General features: G+C 37.2%; 1 protein-coding gene across 2 annotated transcripts in view; it reads left to right on the forward strand.

Annotated features, from left to right (window-relative positions):
- The window catches only part of LOC114161916 (myelin protein zero-like protein 2), a 29237-nt gene that overhangs the window by 7113 nt on the left and 1961 nt on the right, over positions 1–20163 (forward strand). Inside the window, exons 2-5 of one of the 2 annotated variants that reach the window (XM_028045579.1) lie at positions 12903–13072; positions 13373–13583; positions 13972–14146; positions 16417–18938. In XM_028045579.1, the coding sequence (XP_027901380.1) occupies positions 12903–13072; positions 13373–13583; positions 13972–14146; positions 16417–16561 (701 nt within the window). In that variant the 3' untranslated portion in view covers positions 16562–18938. Of the gene's footprint in view, positions 1–12902; positions 13073–13372; positions 13584–13971; positions 14147–16416; positions 18939–20163 lie in introns of those variants that run through there. The other variant, XM_028045580.1, reaches the window with a different exon arrangement.

Raw genomic sequence — 20163 nt, forward strand, 5'->3', positions numbered from 1 at the left:
GCATCTTTGAACATCAAATTAGTCTTACCACATATTCTTATGTGGATTTAAGAGGTATTTTTATTTTTTTATCCAGTGTCGCCCTGTTTTTAAATAAAACACTTTTCAATCCACTGTGACCAGCTTCATTCTCCCTGTTGAAGAAAATTCCCCAAACCCCAATGCTGATTAACCACAACAGAGGTCTGGATATAATCAGACAGAGAAATAAATAAAAAGCTCAACACAGCCATTGGAGGTGCAGAAAAATCTGGAGCTAAAAACAAAGTTTCTGAAAAGTCTGTTGCTTTCTCCACCTCCACACTGTCACTTTGTGGATTTTTCCAATGCGAAGAGCACAAAGCTAAGCACTCACTTCATTTGCATGTGCAAGTAAAATTAGTATGTTAAAGATAACAGAAAAGAAACACCAAAATAAACAGCTCACAAAAGGGCTAATGCGACTAGCCCGTTGATTTATCACACATTTATCACGTCATTCTTTGTAAAAAGAATTTATTTATTTTGAAAAAGTTTCATAAGCTGCTGAACAAGTTATAACCTGTCACATCAACAAGGTACTTCAAGAAGAACTTAAGTTATTTAAAATGGCTTAGTTATTCTCAGAAGCTAAAGTTTCACTCTCCAATAATATGTGCCTGCAGTGTTTGAAAGCACAGAAAGCCATTACAAAGCTGCAGGGTTGTTTGACACTAGTGGCTTTTATTCATTAGTAGTGAGGCAGGAAGTTGGGCAGAAAGAGAAGGGAAAGAAATGCAGTAAAATTGTCCAGGGACGGGGAATCAAACTTGGGACTACAGTGTTGAGGGTTGTAGTTTCAGCATAAGTTGCAGTCACTCTACCAATGAGCCACATGGCACCCAAGCTGCAATATTCAATGCTTGTATAACATTAATTTGCAAATCCCTCTTGTCTTCCTCCTTGGAATTGGCGGAAAGTTGAGTTGGGTTTATATCATTCCTAGATTCAGTTTCTGACATTCCTGGAAACTGGAATATGGCAGAATTAGCAGCCACTGGCGCTTGTTCTTTGTTCACTATTGTCCTTATTAGTTCATACCGGAGGTTCTTGATTATTTCCCCACTGCACTTCTCTTAGATGTGTCTGAAGCAAAGATCAGTGTGTGAAGATTCAGTTTGCCTGTCAGTGGTTATTAATGTCATGTCACAGATAACTCATTTGTATTATAAATGAAGAAGCTAATTTGTCTTCTGTAGGTGACGGATGTGGAACCAATGGAACCAGTCACAGTTTAAGAACTATGCGAATATACAAATATAATATATATATATATTTTTTAAGCCTGATTCATCCTAAAACACAGAGACAGACTGTGCTTTTCCTCTTTAAAAAGCCAGTCCTTCTACACCACATAATAAAACTGTTTGCAAGGAGCAGTTCTCTTTGTGACTAGTTTGGAAAATTGGTCCATGCCCCTTTAAGGCAGCTTGCAACGATCAGAGGTCTGTACCTCCTACACAATGTGGCTTGTCCTCTCTGTGTATTCTGTCATTTGCCTACTCCATCATCAGCTCTGGAGCAGAGGGGGAAAACCACAGTGGGACTGGATCCATTCTGACTCACACCACTGTTGCACAAGGGACATCTGTCTATGTAGTAAATATGTTAAATTATAAGATAGCCTTTTTGTAGTTGGATTGTTTGTGTACCAGCAGCTTGTGGGCTGAGCTGGATTGAAGCTTACACCTCCTCCTTCTATACCTCTCACAAGAGTATCTAATCCCAGGGAGAAATTGTCGAGTCAGCTGCTTGGTGGGAGTGAAAGGAGTTTGATGGATTAAATACTTATCCTCATTCACTCACTTCACGTTTGCTCTGGACACTGTCGCCTGATGAATTACAATTGGGCTGGAGGAAGTAGGAGGAGAGTGAAAGAAAGAAAGGAGGAGAGAGTTCAAAGAGATTGATTTTTGGTCAAGTGACCTTTAGACTGCAGTCGGACACATTAGTCCGACGTGTTTCTCCACTTTTGTCTTTAAAGAAAGTGGAGGTGGAAAGATTTCTGTCCATTATCTTATAGAAAGCATTTTTAAAAGCTTTCTTTTGCTTTTGGTTGTTTTTGAGCTTTGAACAAGATTGCTAGAGACAGATTCTCAGTTTTAATCTTGCACAGGAAGAAAGAAAATTAGGGATGTTTAAAAACACATGCGTGTATTTTAATTTGTTTATTTATTTATTTTTTTGTGTGAAAAAAAAATGTTTTGGCATAGCAGAATCTTGTTTGTAGGATATTTTCTAAATGGAGCATCCTCCACATGTCTTTGCTCCACCAGTAAAGATGTGTGAAAAGAAATACATTTGTTTTTAACTGGCGCAGCAAATTCTCACCCTGAGAAATGTTCAAAACCCAATTTTTGATTTGAGTGATTTTTTATTTTATCTTATTTTTTCAGTGGGAGAAAAAAATGTTAAATGTAGTTTTTACATTAATTCACGCATCTCACAAATATTGGCACCTCTGTAATACTTTGAACAACCCTTTATGCACTTAATATTTCATAAGAATAAACAGATAAGGATCTTTGACTATTTGCTCCAGTTTGTTTTCATCTCTGTTCTCTTCAGCTCAGTACATGTTTTCTATAAAATTTTGTCTTGATTTAGCAAAATATCTTTGGCTAAATCTTTGGCTCATCATACTGCTGAAAGAGCTAGTGATGACCAGTTTTCATTTCAATCTTCTGGCATTTGAGTTCATCATATCAGGCACATTAATAAGGTTCCCTGGCCAATTGAAGTAAAAACAAGCCCACTTCATCAGATACTTGTACAGTGCTCATGAGGTACTTTTCCACACGTGTATACTTTGATTCAAACCAGATACTTGAACCTAAAAGTCCAATCTTAGTTATAGTTCCTGTTAAATTTTATAAAGTCTACAAATTTATTGTGATGGGACCAAATAAAGCTTTTCCTCTTTCATGCCTTAATGCAGTTTGACTTTTTTTTGTCCCTGTTCCAGTTTTAAGCATTTTTTAATCACAGATAAGTTCAACCTTGTAGCTGTCTTAAAAATAATTTTCATACATATAAAGAATAAAAAGCATCTGCCATAGCTAGATATCCCATTCTGTTCTTTTGCAAGACACGGCCTCTGCCACGTGATATTTTCCCTTGCCCGCGGGGAACAGGAAGTCTCAGAATCAGTTATTGGCCAAGATTGAGTGCATAAACAAGAATTTTTTTCCCCCATGCTCACAGCATATAGACATTAAGTGTATATGTAAAATTAGTAAAAACATAAAAAATTACTTATTGAACTGTCATACATGTATGATCAACATGAAAAAGTAGAGATTTAAAAAAAAATCTTAGAAATATTTTTTTTAGGAATTGTTGGTACAAATTTGTAATATTGTCCAAAAAGCTGATTTCTTACTGATTTTTTTTCTAATGAAATTAAAGGTCAGAGTTAAAGTTGGCTAACTATGCAAATTTGCAAATGCCAGCTAATAGTGTTTCAAGTAGCATTTTGACTAAATATTTTTACTTCCCATGCTGCATTTGTTTCCCCTCTGTGTAAAGAGAATGCATGGTTGAAGTAGTTCGAAAGAGAGATTGATTTCTGGTCAGCTGACTACTTTCAGTTGATGTAGGCCAGGTTGATGCTGGCATACATCAACCTCCTGCAGGCACTGGGACACTTTACATAACTATCTGCTATATGCTCTAGCAGATAGCTCTGCAAATGGGTGAATTTTCCATCAATAATTTGAAATTACGTTTCAGAGAAAAAATTGTGAATTGGTGAATCCACACATAGGCTGGAGTCCACTATATGGTTTTCATATTTCTAGCTAGCAAACATTGCATTACCATGCACAGTAATGCAGCAATGCTGTATTGCTGTACTTCTTCCCACCTTTTCCCATCTCTATATCACAATGTTTATTTCAGCACTGTGTCCATCTCAGGGGTTCCCTTCCATTACACCACTCAACACTGACCCACTCCCTAGGCTCTGGATTCTGAAAACATGTTACCTGAACCGGCTTTTCCCAGCCCCTCGTGAAAGGCAAGCCTTGTACAAAGACAGAAAGAACCAAAACTGGCCTTGTGAAACTTCTCACAAAGAGCAGAACAGGCTCTTTGTAAGAGACTCGGCTCTATGCGTGTTTTGTTCCGTCTTAAAATGTGGCAGCAAAAGAGGCTGGTTTTCCTCCCATGGTCCTGTTGTTTCTGATTATGAGAGGAAATGCACAAAAACAGGCCATTTGGGGGGTAATATAATGGGACTGATTTTCTGATTCAGTACGTTTTTCCAGGTCCTTCGTTTCACTTGCTGTCATTATGTGTCCTCCCCTTTCTTGAAGTCTTGAAGAAAGATGATTTTCAGCTCTGGCTGAACACTGCTTGTGTAAGCTGTTTAACCTAAGCTGGAGTGTGGAATACTTCTTTGTAAATGACTGCCAGTCACACACAAGAGCAGGTTGCCTGGTTTATGTCAATACAGGATAAATCTTAGTGTTTTCTAACTAGTTTGCCTAAACATTTAAAAGATATACTGCCTTTTTTCACATTGCAAACATGAATGCTGATGTATTATAATGGGATTTAATTTTACAGTAGAAAGTCAATAATAATTAAATCTGAATTTAACAGAAAATGTTGCATGATTTTCAAGTTCTTATTTAGACTTTTAGACCTGGACCTTTCTTTATTTTACACAGAGATAATGTACAGCATTTCATTGACCTTTTCAAAGAAAAGATGCATGGTACCAGTTTGTAGCAAAAAATACTAATTTCCACTTGCATTTGCAGTCCCTGGACAGGTTGATGGTAATCAACCTGAAAATAAAATATGGTACAACAAGTGACCTTTAGAATTTACCTAATTAGTAAAAAAAAAAAAAAGACTGTTTTGATCTCAGCATAAATTCAGCTGTTCTGTTGCAGGGTAAGTGGTTGCTTAGAGAGCATTAATGAACAAACATCATGTAGATCAGTCATCATAACACTGATGGGATAGTTCAGTTCAAGCATATTCATTTTAGAATGTCAAAGTTCATCTCTAAATCTAATTGAGAAATGTGCTGCTTAGACGACCATCCACCCAAACTGACTAAGCTTGGCCTATTTACTTATTTTAATGGAGAAATATTTCAGTGCAAGACTTGCAGAGACATCCTGCAAAAAACATGATTTTGCTAAATTTGATTCAGGTGGGCTGAATTCAAATCACAATCTTCTCAAGTTCTTAATCCTAATTTTTATTTCCATTCAATTCACAATTCTACTCTTTGTCTTGGTCTATCACAAAAAATTCCTGTGAATTACAATATGATTTGTGATTTTGACATGACAAAGTGCAACAAAGGGTCAAGTGAGACAAACCTTTGCAAGACTCAAGGAGAATGCACCATCTGTGGTGAAATAAGAAGCATCTATAAAAACCAGAATTGTAGAATTGTAAATTCAATGTTCAGGAGGATGCTAAGTATATAAAATAAACTGTGGACATTTAAAGCATTGATAAAATTGTTTATTACTCAAGCTGCAAGAGAGAGAAGACATAAGGTTCCTGGAGACAGAAAGTTTAGGTAAAACTAAATGATCCTCTTTAAAGCCCTCCTAAATGTCACTACCAAGGCATGGCTGCTTCTGTAACTTAGAAGAGGATGTGCCTTTGTCTCAGAGAATCTGTCAGAGGCACAAATGTTTATTCACTGTTATTTTTGTTTTAAAGGTATGAAAACCAAATGGGAGAAAAGTTTGGTTTGCATTGCTATTATAAATGTCAAACTTGTTTTCAGACTGTTCTGAATGCTGCCAGGGTTGCCCTTTGTCACTGATTCTAGTTGTAACTTTCATGGACAGAATTTCTAAATGCAGCCAGGAAAATGTCAGTTCAGACTTTACCATTTAAGACTTCAAGCTTAAATGCTCCTTTTGCAGATGCAGTGCTGCTGGCCTAAATCAACCTCCTGGAGGCACTGGGACATTTTACAACAGAGTATGAAACAACTGGGATGAAGGTTGACACCTTCAAATCTGAGGTTATTATGGGCTGTCACCTCTAGGGTGAGTTGGCTGCTTCTACAAGAAAAGAAATTCAAATATCTAGGGTGGAGGAAGCGCTGGTGGGAGACTGACAGGCTGCTGTAATGCAGATACTGCACTGGTGTAAGAAAATTATGAACTAGAAGGGAAAGTTTTATTCCACCCTTTCCTCACTCATGAAACGATCTTTGTCTGCAGCTGGATTCATTCCTAGAGATGGAAAAGGGAACTCTGCTCAATGAGTCACAGCCACTCTGTTTTTGTAGTATTTACATCAGACTTAAAAAAGTCCAACCCGACCCGCCCTGAGCCCGATCCAACCCGACTAATTAACTTCAATTAGAGACCAGAGCCCAGAGTAAACTTGATATATTTTAATTAAAATTTTACTGTTTTTTGTTTTTAGACCATAATTTGAGTAAGCAATGTAATTTCTCCCTTTTGCAGGTTTTGTTTAACATCTTCCAGCTCCATTTTGTTGCTTGTTACAGCAGGGTGAGTCAAGTGCAAGCCATCTGGGATGTGAGATTTGTAGGATTGAAGCAGGGCTGTGTGCAGTGTGCTGCACTTGTTGCAGTCTAATGAACTTTTATACTTTACTTTCTTTCTTTCCTCAATAGGGTAAGCTACCAACTCCTCTATTTAGACTATAAGTAGATTAATACAACTTCATATCCAGCATTCCTGTTTGGTTTTCTATGTGCTGTATGTATTGTAAGCTTATCAAATGCACCACAGAAGGCCAATCCTGATCTTACCATTGAGGAAATAATTTTGGCCCAGATTTTGGCTTGGGTCATATATCTACTCCACTGCTTCGTATAGCGCCAGTTGTGATAATTTTGCTGTATGTATGCTGTCTGGGGGCCTTCCTAGAGAAATCTTAAGGCATATTCTACAGAGACTATCTGCTAAAGAGATTATTTTCATTATGACTCAATAGTCTTGGGAATGATTCAGAATTCCTCTGGATAGCTGAACAGAGGAATGTATGAAAAATTCTTTTTGAACCATAATGAACCTAAAACAAAAAAACTTGAGGTGCTCTAAACACTTTCTGTTAGCAACGTACCAACCTGACGGTGTGAAACATGAATCTGTCAATTTGGCTACATGCGTAAGAATTTGTCAACCCTGGTTTCCTCTTAATTAAGCCCATTAATGAGTGAAATACTATTTAATATTCATTCTTCTTCTTCAGAAAGCTTTTCTTTACAGTAATGGGATCACAGCCAAGCAAATCTAATCACACTTGAGTGAACCTTGCTTATTATTTCACAGTGTATCAAAGTATTTACCCCTTTGGCCCCAGACAGAACAGTGAAGTGGAGCAGCTAGCACCAAGTAGTGTTGACAGGTGGAATAAAGTATGTTAATGGTTCAGCATGTTCATTGTAATGTAATATATTGACTGTATTGATAGAAAATATGGAGTAATGCCAAGTCCAGCAGTATGTTCTGTGGAGGCTGTGTGTGTGTGTGTGTGTGTGTGTGTGTCAGCAATGAGCATCCTGAGTTACACACACTGAGGAAAGATGTACTTTGACCTTTTCAAAGTATTCCTGCTGCTGTTTTTGACTCTAAAAATCTGCAGTTGCAAGACAAAAATGCACAAATATACAAACATACACTTTCCGAGAAAGTTAGTGTTTGTATTTGAGATGCTAATCTTAGCTACTTTCATAAAATTCAGTCACTGTGAGTATCAACTTGCTTTAAAAAGGACTCCTATATGCAGTCCCACATTTTTTAAAAAGTATGGAATTTGATGTATTTTCCTTGTCTGGATAATGTGGATAAAGAGATATTTGTACTTGCAGACTTCTTCCCCTATCCATTACAAAAACAATTATTAACACTGCAATTGAAAAATTGTTTCCTTTTTTCCCCTTTCCTATTTCCTTCCCTTCTTCCTTCTTGTCCTTACCTCCTTCAATCCTTCTTTGTGTTTTTCCACCTCTCCGTCCTTAGTCCATTGCATCTTCTCTTCCTTCTGTTTGCTGTTCTTCATGTCCTTTCTTCTTTTGACCCTCCTTTCTTACATCCTTTCATATGTTCTACCTTGTTTCCTTCCTTGTCCTTTCTTTCTACCTTTAATTCCTTCCTTCCATGTGTTCATTCTTCTATCTGTCCTTTTTAACTTTACCTTTAACCATTTCACTCTTGTTTCCTTGGTCTGGAAAAGTAAAAAAAATGTTGCACAATATTATTTATTTTAATTGGTGGTTAGTTTTGCAACCCTCTTTTCTTTAAATAAATGGGTAATTTTTTTGACTTAACCTAAGATCTTCTCACCTCTGAGGACAATATGAGATTAACAAGTTGCAGAAATAACCTCTGGATGCTGGGTGTGTTCAGCTCTGGCCAGACAGGATGTTCAGTCATAAACAAGTTGGTGACCTACATTAGAAAGGGGGGGGGAGGGAAACAAAACAAACAAGAAATGCAACAATAACACTGGCAATATGCAGAAAAAACAAATATAATTATGCTAGCTCACTCTAAAAGTGCAAACAGACAAACCTTCCATCCTTTTATTTTCCTTTTTATTAAAAAAATACTATTGTAAGCTAATCATTTGACCATTCATCTCTTCTCTCTTTGAGTAAATTACTAGGATCCTTATGGTCTTATTCAAGTAATGACATCCCAATTAGTTCCTGCTAATGACTGATTAATTAATGTTCTTGTACTTTTTGCCACTGGGAAAAATTAATAACCAGGGCACTGTCCATAGCTTAGAAAGCAATATTATTCTGCTAATTAAATGTTTTCCTTCGAAAAGCTCTATTTAACCTTAATTCCCAATCAGTTCAGTCAAAGGACAGTGTTGTTGAAAGCATTGTACTGTATTCTTTTTCAGAGATTAGGGGTGGAAATTTCAATTTGTATGTTGTAAATGGACTTAAGGTAGGACTGGGAAATGAAGTGCTATGGCCTGGAAGTGCACTTTCTAATGGTAGACATGAGGGACAATATAAATATGAGCTTTGAAGTAATTTTCAATTTTACTTCATTGCTTTGCTAATCTTGCCTCTGATCTTTAAACATTAATAAGAATGTAAAAAGTAATGTGTTTAACTTTGGGTTGTGATCTCTGAGAAGCAGACGATGCAGAGATTAATTCAATTTTCTCATGAGTAAACAAGTCTTGGCGGCATGCTTCAATCTTAGAGGCTTAATGAGATTCTCCACAGCATTAGCACCATCTAGCTTTCAGACTCTTCTAAAAGCTAAGCCTCCAAGAGAAGTAATTTATAAATCAGTTGGGATACTTGTGAATTTTACACTCAGACTAAAAAACTATAAGTAGGATAAAGTTACTAATATCGATGCCAATTACTTTATTGAATTGTCCACAGGTCTATGGAAGTATGAAGTGATTTTTAAATGACCAATATTCCTCTCTTTGTATCCAGTGCTTCTATGATTCTGCATTGTAAAAGGAATTTCTTTAACCTAAAATATGTATCTGAAGCAGCCAATGCGTAAAGTCAATAAATCACTTTCTTTGTATTTCTTGGAATGACCTGGAAACATTTTCGATCTCTAAAACACCTCAATAGCTTGTTCATATGCTCTGCAGTATGAGATCTACAAAACCACTGGGCACGGCCTGTATTTAATCATAGAGGAATCTGCCCCATATGACTTTAGGCTAAAAAGTGACATTAGTCAGACCTCTGTGTATGTGTTCAAGTTAATAACAGTCACAGCTGGATGACATACCATGGAGCTGTTGGCAGACTTTTTCCATCTAGCTAGGGTAGAAATGTGTTTACTATCTTGAAATGGGAGGATGTGTTGTGGCTCTAGCAGGTTCACATGTTAACTTGTATTCTCTGCCACTTTGATGGCCTGAGAAATGATTCCAGTCCTTAATGTGCTGTTGTAAATGACTCAATAGAGTTAGCTGGGTAAACTACCAAACTCTGCTTATATCATTTGCTTTTAAGTGGTTCCAAATTGCAAAGATGTTATTTACACTAGCTGGTGGCTTTTGTTCAACATCAACCAACATGGTGAAGTTCTTGTTCTTCCATGTTTTTTCTTCCAGCTCATAAGTGCTACTTTCTTTATTGTGTCAATGGAAAATACCACCTATTTCATCATTATCTGGCAACACTGGTCACTTATTGTGTGAACAGATACCTCAGTGTCATGTCCTAGAAGTTGAAATTACTTGGGTAAATTTTATTTCTCTCAAAAAATATTAGGTAGGTTTCAACTTTCACTTTAAATTGTCTTTGAAATTGCAGCCCAGGTTTTGTTTATGGAAATTCTGCATGACATTTAAATTATGAGTCCCTTATTCAGATGTTTTACTTATTATTCTAACAAACCTTGATAATGTAAATCTAAAAAGCACATGTTTAAATATCTCTATTTCCTTCAAGTGTTGAATCTGCTGCAAATCATCACTATAAAACAAAATGCTGTAATGGGCTGACATATTTTGTTTGAGATGGACAGTTAAATGGTGTCTTGCCCATCCTCCATCCCTCTGCCATTTATTTCTTCTGGTCAACCTTAACAAAAACTGTTTCAAATCTCATGAAAAATAAGTAATTCAATCCATACTCAGTGTTTTGAATTTATCAACATGGATTTAGGACACACATAACTGTAGCACAGGTGTGCACAGCTCCTTAGCATGCAAGCTAAGGAGGGAGTTATTACTGGCTGGACTGATGGAGCTGGAACTGATGATATCTGCTTAATGAACATTCTCCATGTTTTCAGTTTAATCCACTGACTTCAGTGCATCCTTACTGACAACAAGGTAGCTGAAAGGCCAAAAGAAGTTGGGGTAGAAGATGCCTGCTTATCCAGAACACCAAATGTGTTTTAACTAAAGGATGGGAAGGATTCTTGCAGTTTTTCTATTGCTGACTTGTTTGACCTACTCCCAGATTTCATCAGGCTCATTTAAAACACATTAGGCTGACAGAGTGCTGTTATGGCCCCAGCGATGAGAGAGTAGCAGGTCTCTTTAATGATGTGAGGGAGCCTCTCTCACTCTCCTCCCTGTCGACAGGAAACACTGATAAGAAGCTGAAAATGCAGCTTAAGAAAGCTAAGTCCCTTACTGATATTTTCAGAGCTTGCTTCTGACTCAATATTCTCATTAACTGTACAAAATTTCAGTACAGTAAACAAGTTTTTCTGGTGCATGAAGGGATACATTTATTCAAAGGTAAGATTGCAAGAATACAACATAAGAAGAGGTATAGAATTTGCAATGAAGTTGTGGAAAGGTGCTAGAATTACTAAGGTATCATGCATTTTCCTTAAATGAGTCTTGACTGAACAGTCCAGCTCTCATGGCATTCTGCACCAGATTAAACCATCATAAAAACATAAATGAGTGCCTTGAATTATTAGACATCCTTCTTGAACTTCTTCTCAATCTCCTCTAGTCAATCTTATGCACACACATCCAGAAGATCTATTTTAGAAGTACATTTTGCAACAGAAATGTTATGAAACATCCAACTGTTTTTGTTGTTCATTTCAGAAATATGTTCATATATCGGTGGTGTGTGTGTTTTCCTGGTGGAAGAGTCGATCTTGGGTCATATCGATGGTCTGGATGTAACATTTTTTGTAAAACTTGTTTGTCTTGCATTCAGAAGTATTTCCAATGGTACTTAAGACAAAGAATCTTGCAGGGTGAACAAAGAGAGAGAAATGAGGAATCATTGGCAAAAGGTCCTATTGAAAGACCCAGTCGTCAATTCACAGACCAGGACTCAAAGGTGCTCACTAGAACATCTGTACATCATCAACTCTAGTTCAACTTGTCTGCACAACCTGAAGCTACACCATAGCGGGAAAATACGTCCCATATCACAATGCAACATCCTCCACTGTACCTCCTACAACTGCATCCAGTAGAACTTTCTTGTACTGCCAGTTACAATGGAAGCCTTTGCTGTTGGATAATAAATGTTGAATACCAAATTTATGGACGATTTTTTGCCTTTCAAAGTTGAATGGTCTTTTGAGCAACCCGTTTGAGTCTAAATACCATCCTAAACAAAATGCAGACTATTTTTATTGCATGTGTTTCTTTTTAGGAAGTAGGTATCTCTTCTTACAACGTGGTTATAATCCAGCAGCACAAATAATTACTTGTAATTTCTTCCCAAATCTTCAGATTTTGTTGAAGAGTGTATGTCAAGTCAAAGAACCAAACTACTTTCAATTCATACAATAGTATCTGTGACATTATGTGCTATTCACCTTGTTCAGCAGAGCTTCTATACACAGAGTGATGGTGACGATGACAAACCAAGTCTCGACTACTATGAGTTGTGCTGCAGCTTGGCAGATGGTCAGCTTACTGTTCTCCTGGGCATTGGCTTTAATAAGGCTAGAAATGCCTTCCACTATTCTTAGAGCATATATGGCTTCTTCTATTAATAGCCCTGGTGATTTTGACCAGACAGCCCTCATATAAACTTCCCCATAGCCACAAGCCTGCTTTCTCAGTGGGCTGCTTCAAAAAACAGTTGCTTTTTTTTGTGATCTCCAGGAGAGGGGGAGTGTGATTGCCAGGCGGTACATCAGCAATAAATAAATGTGTTTCTAGGCCATAGTGTGTGCCTGCTTCTGGACAATGCATGTGGGTAGAAGTGCTAGCTCATTTCCAGGGAGTTTGTGTCATCAGCCACCAGTGTCAAGCAGAATTGGTGCCAGTCTCCCTCTTTGCTCTTACTTACAATTGGTGGATTTCTTGCAGCAGGTAGACATGAATGTGGTCACTTTTCCATTGCATAAAGAGTCGATAAACATATTCATGGTGCATCTGTTGTTTTGAATTGTTCATGCTATTTAGCTTTGAATGTAAACATTTCACTACATGCCCCTTTGCAGGTGTTTTGCAGGTGAGCGGAATGCGTGTTTACACATCTGGAGATGTTGAGGCGGTCAATGGAACAGATGTTCGTCTCAAATGCACATTTGACAGTTCAGCCAAGATCAACCCTGATCTTGTCATCATTTCCTGGACTTTCAAACCCCTTTCAGGAGGCCGAGTAGATAGGGTGAGTTCATATGTGTGTGTCTGAGCAGGGGAAAGAGAGAACAAATCTCTCTCCTCCATTGCTGTGTCAGAGTGCAACCACCCCCTCATCCAACCAAAGGAGGAGGTGGTGAGTCATAAGGCTCCCAATGGAGCCTGTCTTTATGTACCTTTGTGTCTGCATATTGAGATTTGAGAGAATAAGAAGCAGCACATCCTAATAAGTCTGCAGTCATTGTAATTTTCTTTAAAATAAAATGAATTCTTAGCCCACAATGGCAAGTTTTTTTGTTTTTTTTAAAACTATTTTTCCCATTTGTAGATTTTTCATTACCAGCAAAAACCATATCCGCCTCTCGATGGCATCTTTAAGAAGCGCATCTCTTGGGCTGGTGATATCATGGGGAGTGATGCCTCCATCATACTTCGGGAGGTCAAGTTCATTTATAATGGCACCTACACCTGCCAGGTGACAAATCCTCCTGATGTTCATGGCCCAGTTGGGGAGATTCGTCTTCGTGTTGTCAAAACAGGTGAGCAGCAGAAATTTTACAAAAAATGCACTCTAGGCATAAAGATGTCGGTGAGTAAATGGCAAAAAAAAATATTCACTTTAAAATAAATGAAACAATATGTGCGACTGGCCACTGCAATACTAGAAACTTACAAAGACAATCTGCTGTGTAACTTGAATTATTATAAAATTATTTGGCTCAGACTTGGGACTAAAATGATTACATCTGCCTTGTCTCATATGCTTTTAAGGGAGAGCAAGGTTTTATCCCATCTTTTTTTTTTAAACTGCTATTCATGGCTCATCTGGTGCTAATTTTCTGCTTGACCTTAATGTTAACAAATGCAGCACTTCTATTCTACACCTGCACACCATGTCTTTTTCATTCGTGTGTTTTCTTGTCACAGCTTCTTTCAACGAACTTCTCTACCTGGTCCTGGCCATTGGAGGTGGCATCGCCGCTGTGGTCTTTTGTCTCATAGTCATCGTGTCCTGCAGGAGATGCAAGAGAAAACACAGACAGAGGCAACTGGAGGGTGATGAAGAGGTTCCCCGCAAAGAGAGGAAAGACCCCACTGCGTGGTAAGACCAATGAAGTGTAGCAGATGAAGAGGGGGACTAAGAGGAGCAGAAGATTCACACGCTTTCTCTCTTCCTCTGTGAGAGACTCTGGGGATCAGGGCATGCTATGCTCCCTCTTGGGCTCTTTTCTTGCTTGATGCTTCTCTTTCTTCCTCCATATGCGACTTCTGCCTTTGGATCCCACATTTGTACTGGTAACAGGCAGCTGTTGTAAGACAGAAAGTGAGGAAGAATGTGCCTTTATATAGAAAGCTCTAGATGCTGAACCTTAGCCATATTGCTGCTTAGCGTCTGTGGAATTACTATGCGCCTTTCATTTCTCGAGAGAAACAACTGTTTTATCGATTCATCTTTTACTGTTTAGCTAAATGGGCCTCCAGCCACATTTCCTGTTCAGAGTAAATGTTTTGATGATGAAGATGTAGAACAATGGTGTATTCTTGTTGTTTACTTCCCTACTAATACAATCCAAGTCCCATTGTACAAATGCAGTACATGACACGTGTTTGGTGTATTATTTCAAGAAACAATAGAAACATTGAGCACTTTCCAAGCTTCCAGTGAAAATGTATTTGATCACTTTATAAAAACCTGCACAAAGCTCTGATCATTTTCAGTGGAGGTATGTGGCGACTGTCTAATCTAACCTCTGGGGTTTGCTTATAGTGGATGTTAAAAGTCTAAACACCCCTGTTAAAATGCCAAATAAAAAAAAATTATGATGAATCAACATTTTCTATGCATATATACGTACATAAACTAGCAATCAAGCCACTTTCTTTATTCAATTCCAGTATTTAGTCTTCTCAGAGAGACACTGTACAAAGACTATGAGGAGACAAGGGTGAAAACACTCTCAGCATTGGTTAGTTTTTTCTTTGCATGGGATGGAACAGTAAGCCCACCTGTAAATAAATGGAGAAAAATGACACACCAGTGACAGAAAATAAATAAAAAGACAAGATGAAAATTGATCTGAAGGGCTTCCAAGACCTTCACATTAAAACTGAGTTGGTTAGAAAATCGTCTAGTACTGGTTGTGTTTTACATGTTACAACACGTTGTATTCTTTATGGACAAAGAGTAAAAGACTTTGTTTCTGATGGAAAAACAACCAGGCCTGACTATTATACCATACCCACTGAAATATGGCAGTGGTAGCACCAAGACCTGGGGTTTATTTTTGGGAGACGGCACTAGACTTCTTCTTTTATTTTTTAAAATATCTTTAAAAAAAATCTCCAGGTGTCTGAAGGATTTTTTTAAGTAAACCTGAGAGCTTAAGATGAAGTGTGTTTTTTTTGTTGTTTTTTTATCACAGTCATTATTAAAGTCAGCAAAACAGCTTAATGAGAGAAAATATGTTTTATGGCTTAGCTATAGTTTGAACATAAAAATCAGAGGAGGTTTTTGAAGAGGGTTGTGGATTACCGTTGAGTCTTACAGATTTGAAGAGCTTTTCCAATGCAGAATGGAAAGATATTGCCCAGTTCGGATTGGTGGATGCTCACTTACTTCTACCAAAGAAAACTGAATGCTGAAATTGAAAAGTCAAATGTTTTAAAATTGTTGCAACGGTTTATGATTTCAACTTTTATGTACATACACACTAAAACCTGGAATTATAACAGGGGTGTTAACACTTATAAAACCACTGACTATTTCTATTAGAAATCACTACTGAAGTCATGTTACTGTGTTTTTGTTTGCTACTGTGTTCTTATTTCTGTGATGTGTGTCTTTCAATAATTATACCTGATTGTAAGCACTTGTTGGTAACAGACTATTTTTACATCTTAAAATATTGTACAAATTTACAAATAATTGCAGTTAATTTTTCTATTGACTGATTTTTTTAAAAAAAATTGACATTGTCATTTTTTTATGTAGCATTTCAAATAGCTGGTTGGTTGTCTGTTTCAAACAATTTGCTGTATTTTCTTGGGGACCTAAGGTTTTTCTTCCAATTTGCTGGGTTTTCAGATCTTTCTGTAAGGGTTGCTTTAATTCTCACCACCACCTGTGGAAATCATTTTTTATTTTATTTTTTGCTTATATTGTTAGTTATCATATTTATTGAAGCTTCAAAATAAATCATTCCTTCAAAAACTTTGAGAAGGAAGAAACAGATTCCGACCCAAAACAAATGCAGATGAGTGAACAGATTTTATCCAAACTTTTCTCAGCCCGACCCAGTTTGATGCTAAAAATTTGTATCCTGCTTCTGTGTTTGTATTTATTGGTCTTGGTGTTTTCCTACTTTATCCCAGCCACCCATCAAAGGCCATCCACCTCTACCTGTCAGAGACATCATTAGAGATTGACAGTTCAGATGGCATGATCTCAGACCCCAGCACCAGAGACCCAAGCTCCTCAGAGGATGATGGCCCTAGATCGGATGATGACTCTGACTGAGAAGAACCAAACAGAGACAGGAATGCTGATGAGATCCCATCAGGAAACTTGCTGGAAGGAGGCTCCAAGGGTGCCTTTGAATTGCACTCTTCTGCCAAGCAGAGACTTGCTGAAGGAAGTGCTGCTACAGTGAAAGTGAGAAGATGATGAAGATTTTAGGAAAAACAGAGAATATGAATCTTTTGGAGGGAGAAAAAAAAAAGATTTCTGTTTTCTCAGATTCATTTCAATGCTTGGAAACAGTTCTAAAGTAAAACAGCATTCCCGTGTGGAGGGTCCATAAATGTTTGAGGAAATGAAACGGTGGATCAAACTCGAACAAAACCCCAAAGCTAATGTGCCAAACTGGATTGTGGACTTAAAGCTGGCTAACGTAGTGAATATGTTTAGCTTTTGTTGGAGCTTTCTGCTGGTTTACACATGAATCATCTTAGCAGAACAAGTGTTTGCTGTAATTCTGAGCCACACAAAGTGCGTTATATTTCGTGAGTTGTCTGTTTTTAAAGACGATTTTTAAAATGTAAATATCTCCAGTTAATTGTAGAGATGCACAAATAAATCATTTGATTGATTTCTAGCTTGATGTGCGCTGACTGGTGACTATACCCAAACACTAACAAGTCCAGGTTACAACAACGCTCTTTCATGTAGCTCCTGTTATCGGCGAAGTAGACTCGTTTGGCTATTTTCAGTTTGTGAGGTGTTTAAAAATGAAGTCAGGACATGGAGATGTAAGCACCTACCTAAAAGGAAACCTGTCCAACACTTGTGTGCAGTTTATTGAGGCTGCAACAGAGTGAGATGGAGTAATACTTTCAGAAGGTAACAGGAAGGCTGAATGTAAAAGACCAATGTTGCACTCTTTAATCCTTTGGAACGCCTTTCAACCTCTGTCTGTCATGGGAAATGGTGGATTAAGAAATCTTGGCAGCCTTTTGGAAATCTCAAAGCTAAGGTAAAGATCTGCTTTCTTCAGTGAGTACATTTGGAGGCTGCTGGTTTAGTATTGCTAGCCAAGTTAACTGTGTTCATCTCTAATAAAAGATCAGAAAGTCGGTTTAAAATGTGATTATGACTATTTTGTACTTGTTTAAAAGAATTTGTAAAATCCTCTTTAACACCAATTGCTCCCTTCATAGAGTATATGCTATGTATGTTAATTGCTGCACTTAGAGAAATCTTAAGCAGCTATAACTGGTATTCAGAGGGCAAAGCTTTACACAAAACATAGATTGGGAACATAAAAATACTAATCTGTCAGTTTCTTGTAAGATCCTGTCTAAAGTCTTGTCTTAATTGGACTACAGAAGCTTTTAACATTACAAGTAACACTTGTTAAACAATCCATGTTTTTTTTTCTCTAATATGCTTTTTCCCTGGTTGAGTTTGTTTATCGATAGATAGAAAATTTATTCATCCCTTTGGGATTTACCCTCAGGAAAATTGTAATTCAGTCGCCCACACAGTACCAATACATCAAATACTCAAACATTTTTTTTTCATTATTGTAAAATATTAAATTTTACAGAAAATGTATTAATATAATTGAACCAAAACAAAAAAACAAAAACAAAACAAACTGAACTTCCACATATTCAACTGGATTAATTAGTCCAGCTTAGAAATTGGTTGTCCCTGCTGTATTTTGGGTGGAGGATGGTGACTGTTCCTTTTGTGGAAAAATACTCAGTGTTAAGGCTCCTGTCGTTCTACCGCCACACTTATCCTGTTTGCTATTGGAATTAGTTGGTGTCCAATCCCTTTAATAGACATCTTCAGTTTTGTCAGAAAAAGCTTAATTTTAGTGTTTTCCCCTAAATTCTCCATTATCATATGTGCTTATGACAGACCATGCCATATTGTTTTGCTGAAAATTGACAAGTTTTCGACAATTATTTTTGTTAGTAAATTTAAAGTCCTAAAGCTTTAAGTCACTACAAATACTTTGAGAATTACACCCAAGCAAGTTGAATGAGAAGTACTTTACATTAGGACTTAATTTGTCACATCAAATTTCTCATATTAAACGGTAAGAATGTGATTTATTTTTTCTTTCTTCTGTCTAAAAGCGAAAGATTTGATTAGTGGGAAGCAACCACATGTACACACCTGCCCTGACACTCATGTGGGAGTGCACAGTAAGATCTGAAAACCCTTTTTGATTGCAAAATGTCCTTGAAAGCCTGTGCTCTATTCTTTCATTTGTGAATGCATTCCAACTAACAAGTGTGTTAAAATGCCCATATTTCAGATTTTTGTGGCAGATTTTGTATTCGTATTCAAAGTGTTTTAGATTTATAAGAAAATGTTACATTTGTATTTGTAATAGAGCTTTTATAAAGAAAAAGTTTTTCTAATAAAAAGCCTTTAAATCTTTTCTGCATTGCCTTATTTTAATTCCAGCAGTCTTCAATTGAGTGTCTCATAAAAAAATAATCCTGTGAAACTATTTGAAAGTGCTCATTCATTATGTAACAAAATAATACTGTTCAGCCACATGCTTTGTATATTTAATGCACTGTATCCATTTGTGTAATCATGACTTGTCTGTCTGCAAAGCTCTTCACATGCTTACCTGTAAGCATGACAGTAGTGAATAACTTATTGTGCATTCACAATGCTAACTCTGCTGTTATTCCTGTCTGGGTTTCATTGTTGAATGCTTGACTGTTCATGACTGTGAATATGTGGTTCCATTTATTAGCTCGTGTTTGAGTCTATCTGTGTGTATTGATCAAAGTCTGCCCCTGTGGGTGCAGCTTTAGTTACTGAATGACAGACCTTGAATGTGGGCAGAATTATACAGACAGAAGAAGGCTTCAGTCACGCTCAAGAAAAAGCCAGTGTGGGGGGGGGGAATGCTTGTTTATTTAAGCAAAGAAAAACATTTTCCTCTGCTAAATTGATGAAACATTAAACCTGCTGGATAATGTAGTTTTATGACGAAAGCATCAGCTGGTGTCTCTTTATACACTTTGGGAAATAGCTCAGCAATCATCGCTGTATTAACACTATTCCAGTTTGACTTTTTTTTTTCTGTACTGCAATAGAAACAATCAGAGCTTGTGCATTATGAAACAATGATTCTTTTTCATACTGCTACACATTAATTTGAAACACAGCAAAAAGTGTTTTTCTGCAGGGAAAGCATTTGGCCCAACTGAGTCTCTCAGTAAAATGTAAATAAGCTATCGAACCAAAATCCATGCTTTGTGCAGGCTCCATGCTGAACCTCCAGACATAAAGGACTCAAGACATAAGGCTAGTGTAACCTTTTACTTCAACAATACTTTGAATCGTAACCTACTCTGGCTCCAAGAGCAGGAAGAGGAGGTTCATGAAGGAAACTCTGTGATGTCATGATCCTTAAAACACCACAAATAGAACAAAGACATTCTCTTCCTGTGGTGCTGATATATTGGAGAGTACAAAGTGTGTCACATAAATCCTTTGTTTGCAAGTGGAGGAAGGTCCAAGGAGCTAAAGATCTAAAGTTACATGTCACTGATTTGTGCATCAAATAGTTATGCTTCCTTGCCAAAGAAATAAATTTTGACTTTGGTTTTATTCAGAACTCTGAAGAAGAAACTTTATAATTACAG

Source organism: Xiphophorus couchianus, chromosome 18 (genome assembly GCF_001444195.1).
Source record: "Xiphophorus couchianus chromosome 18, X_couchianus-1.0, whole genome shotgun sequence".
NCBI lineage: Eukaryota > Metazoa > Chordata > Actinopteri > Cyprinodontiformes > Poeciliidae > Xiphophorus > Xiphophorus couchianus.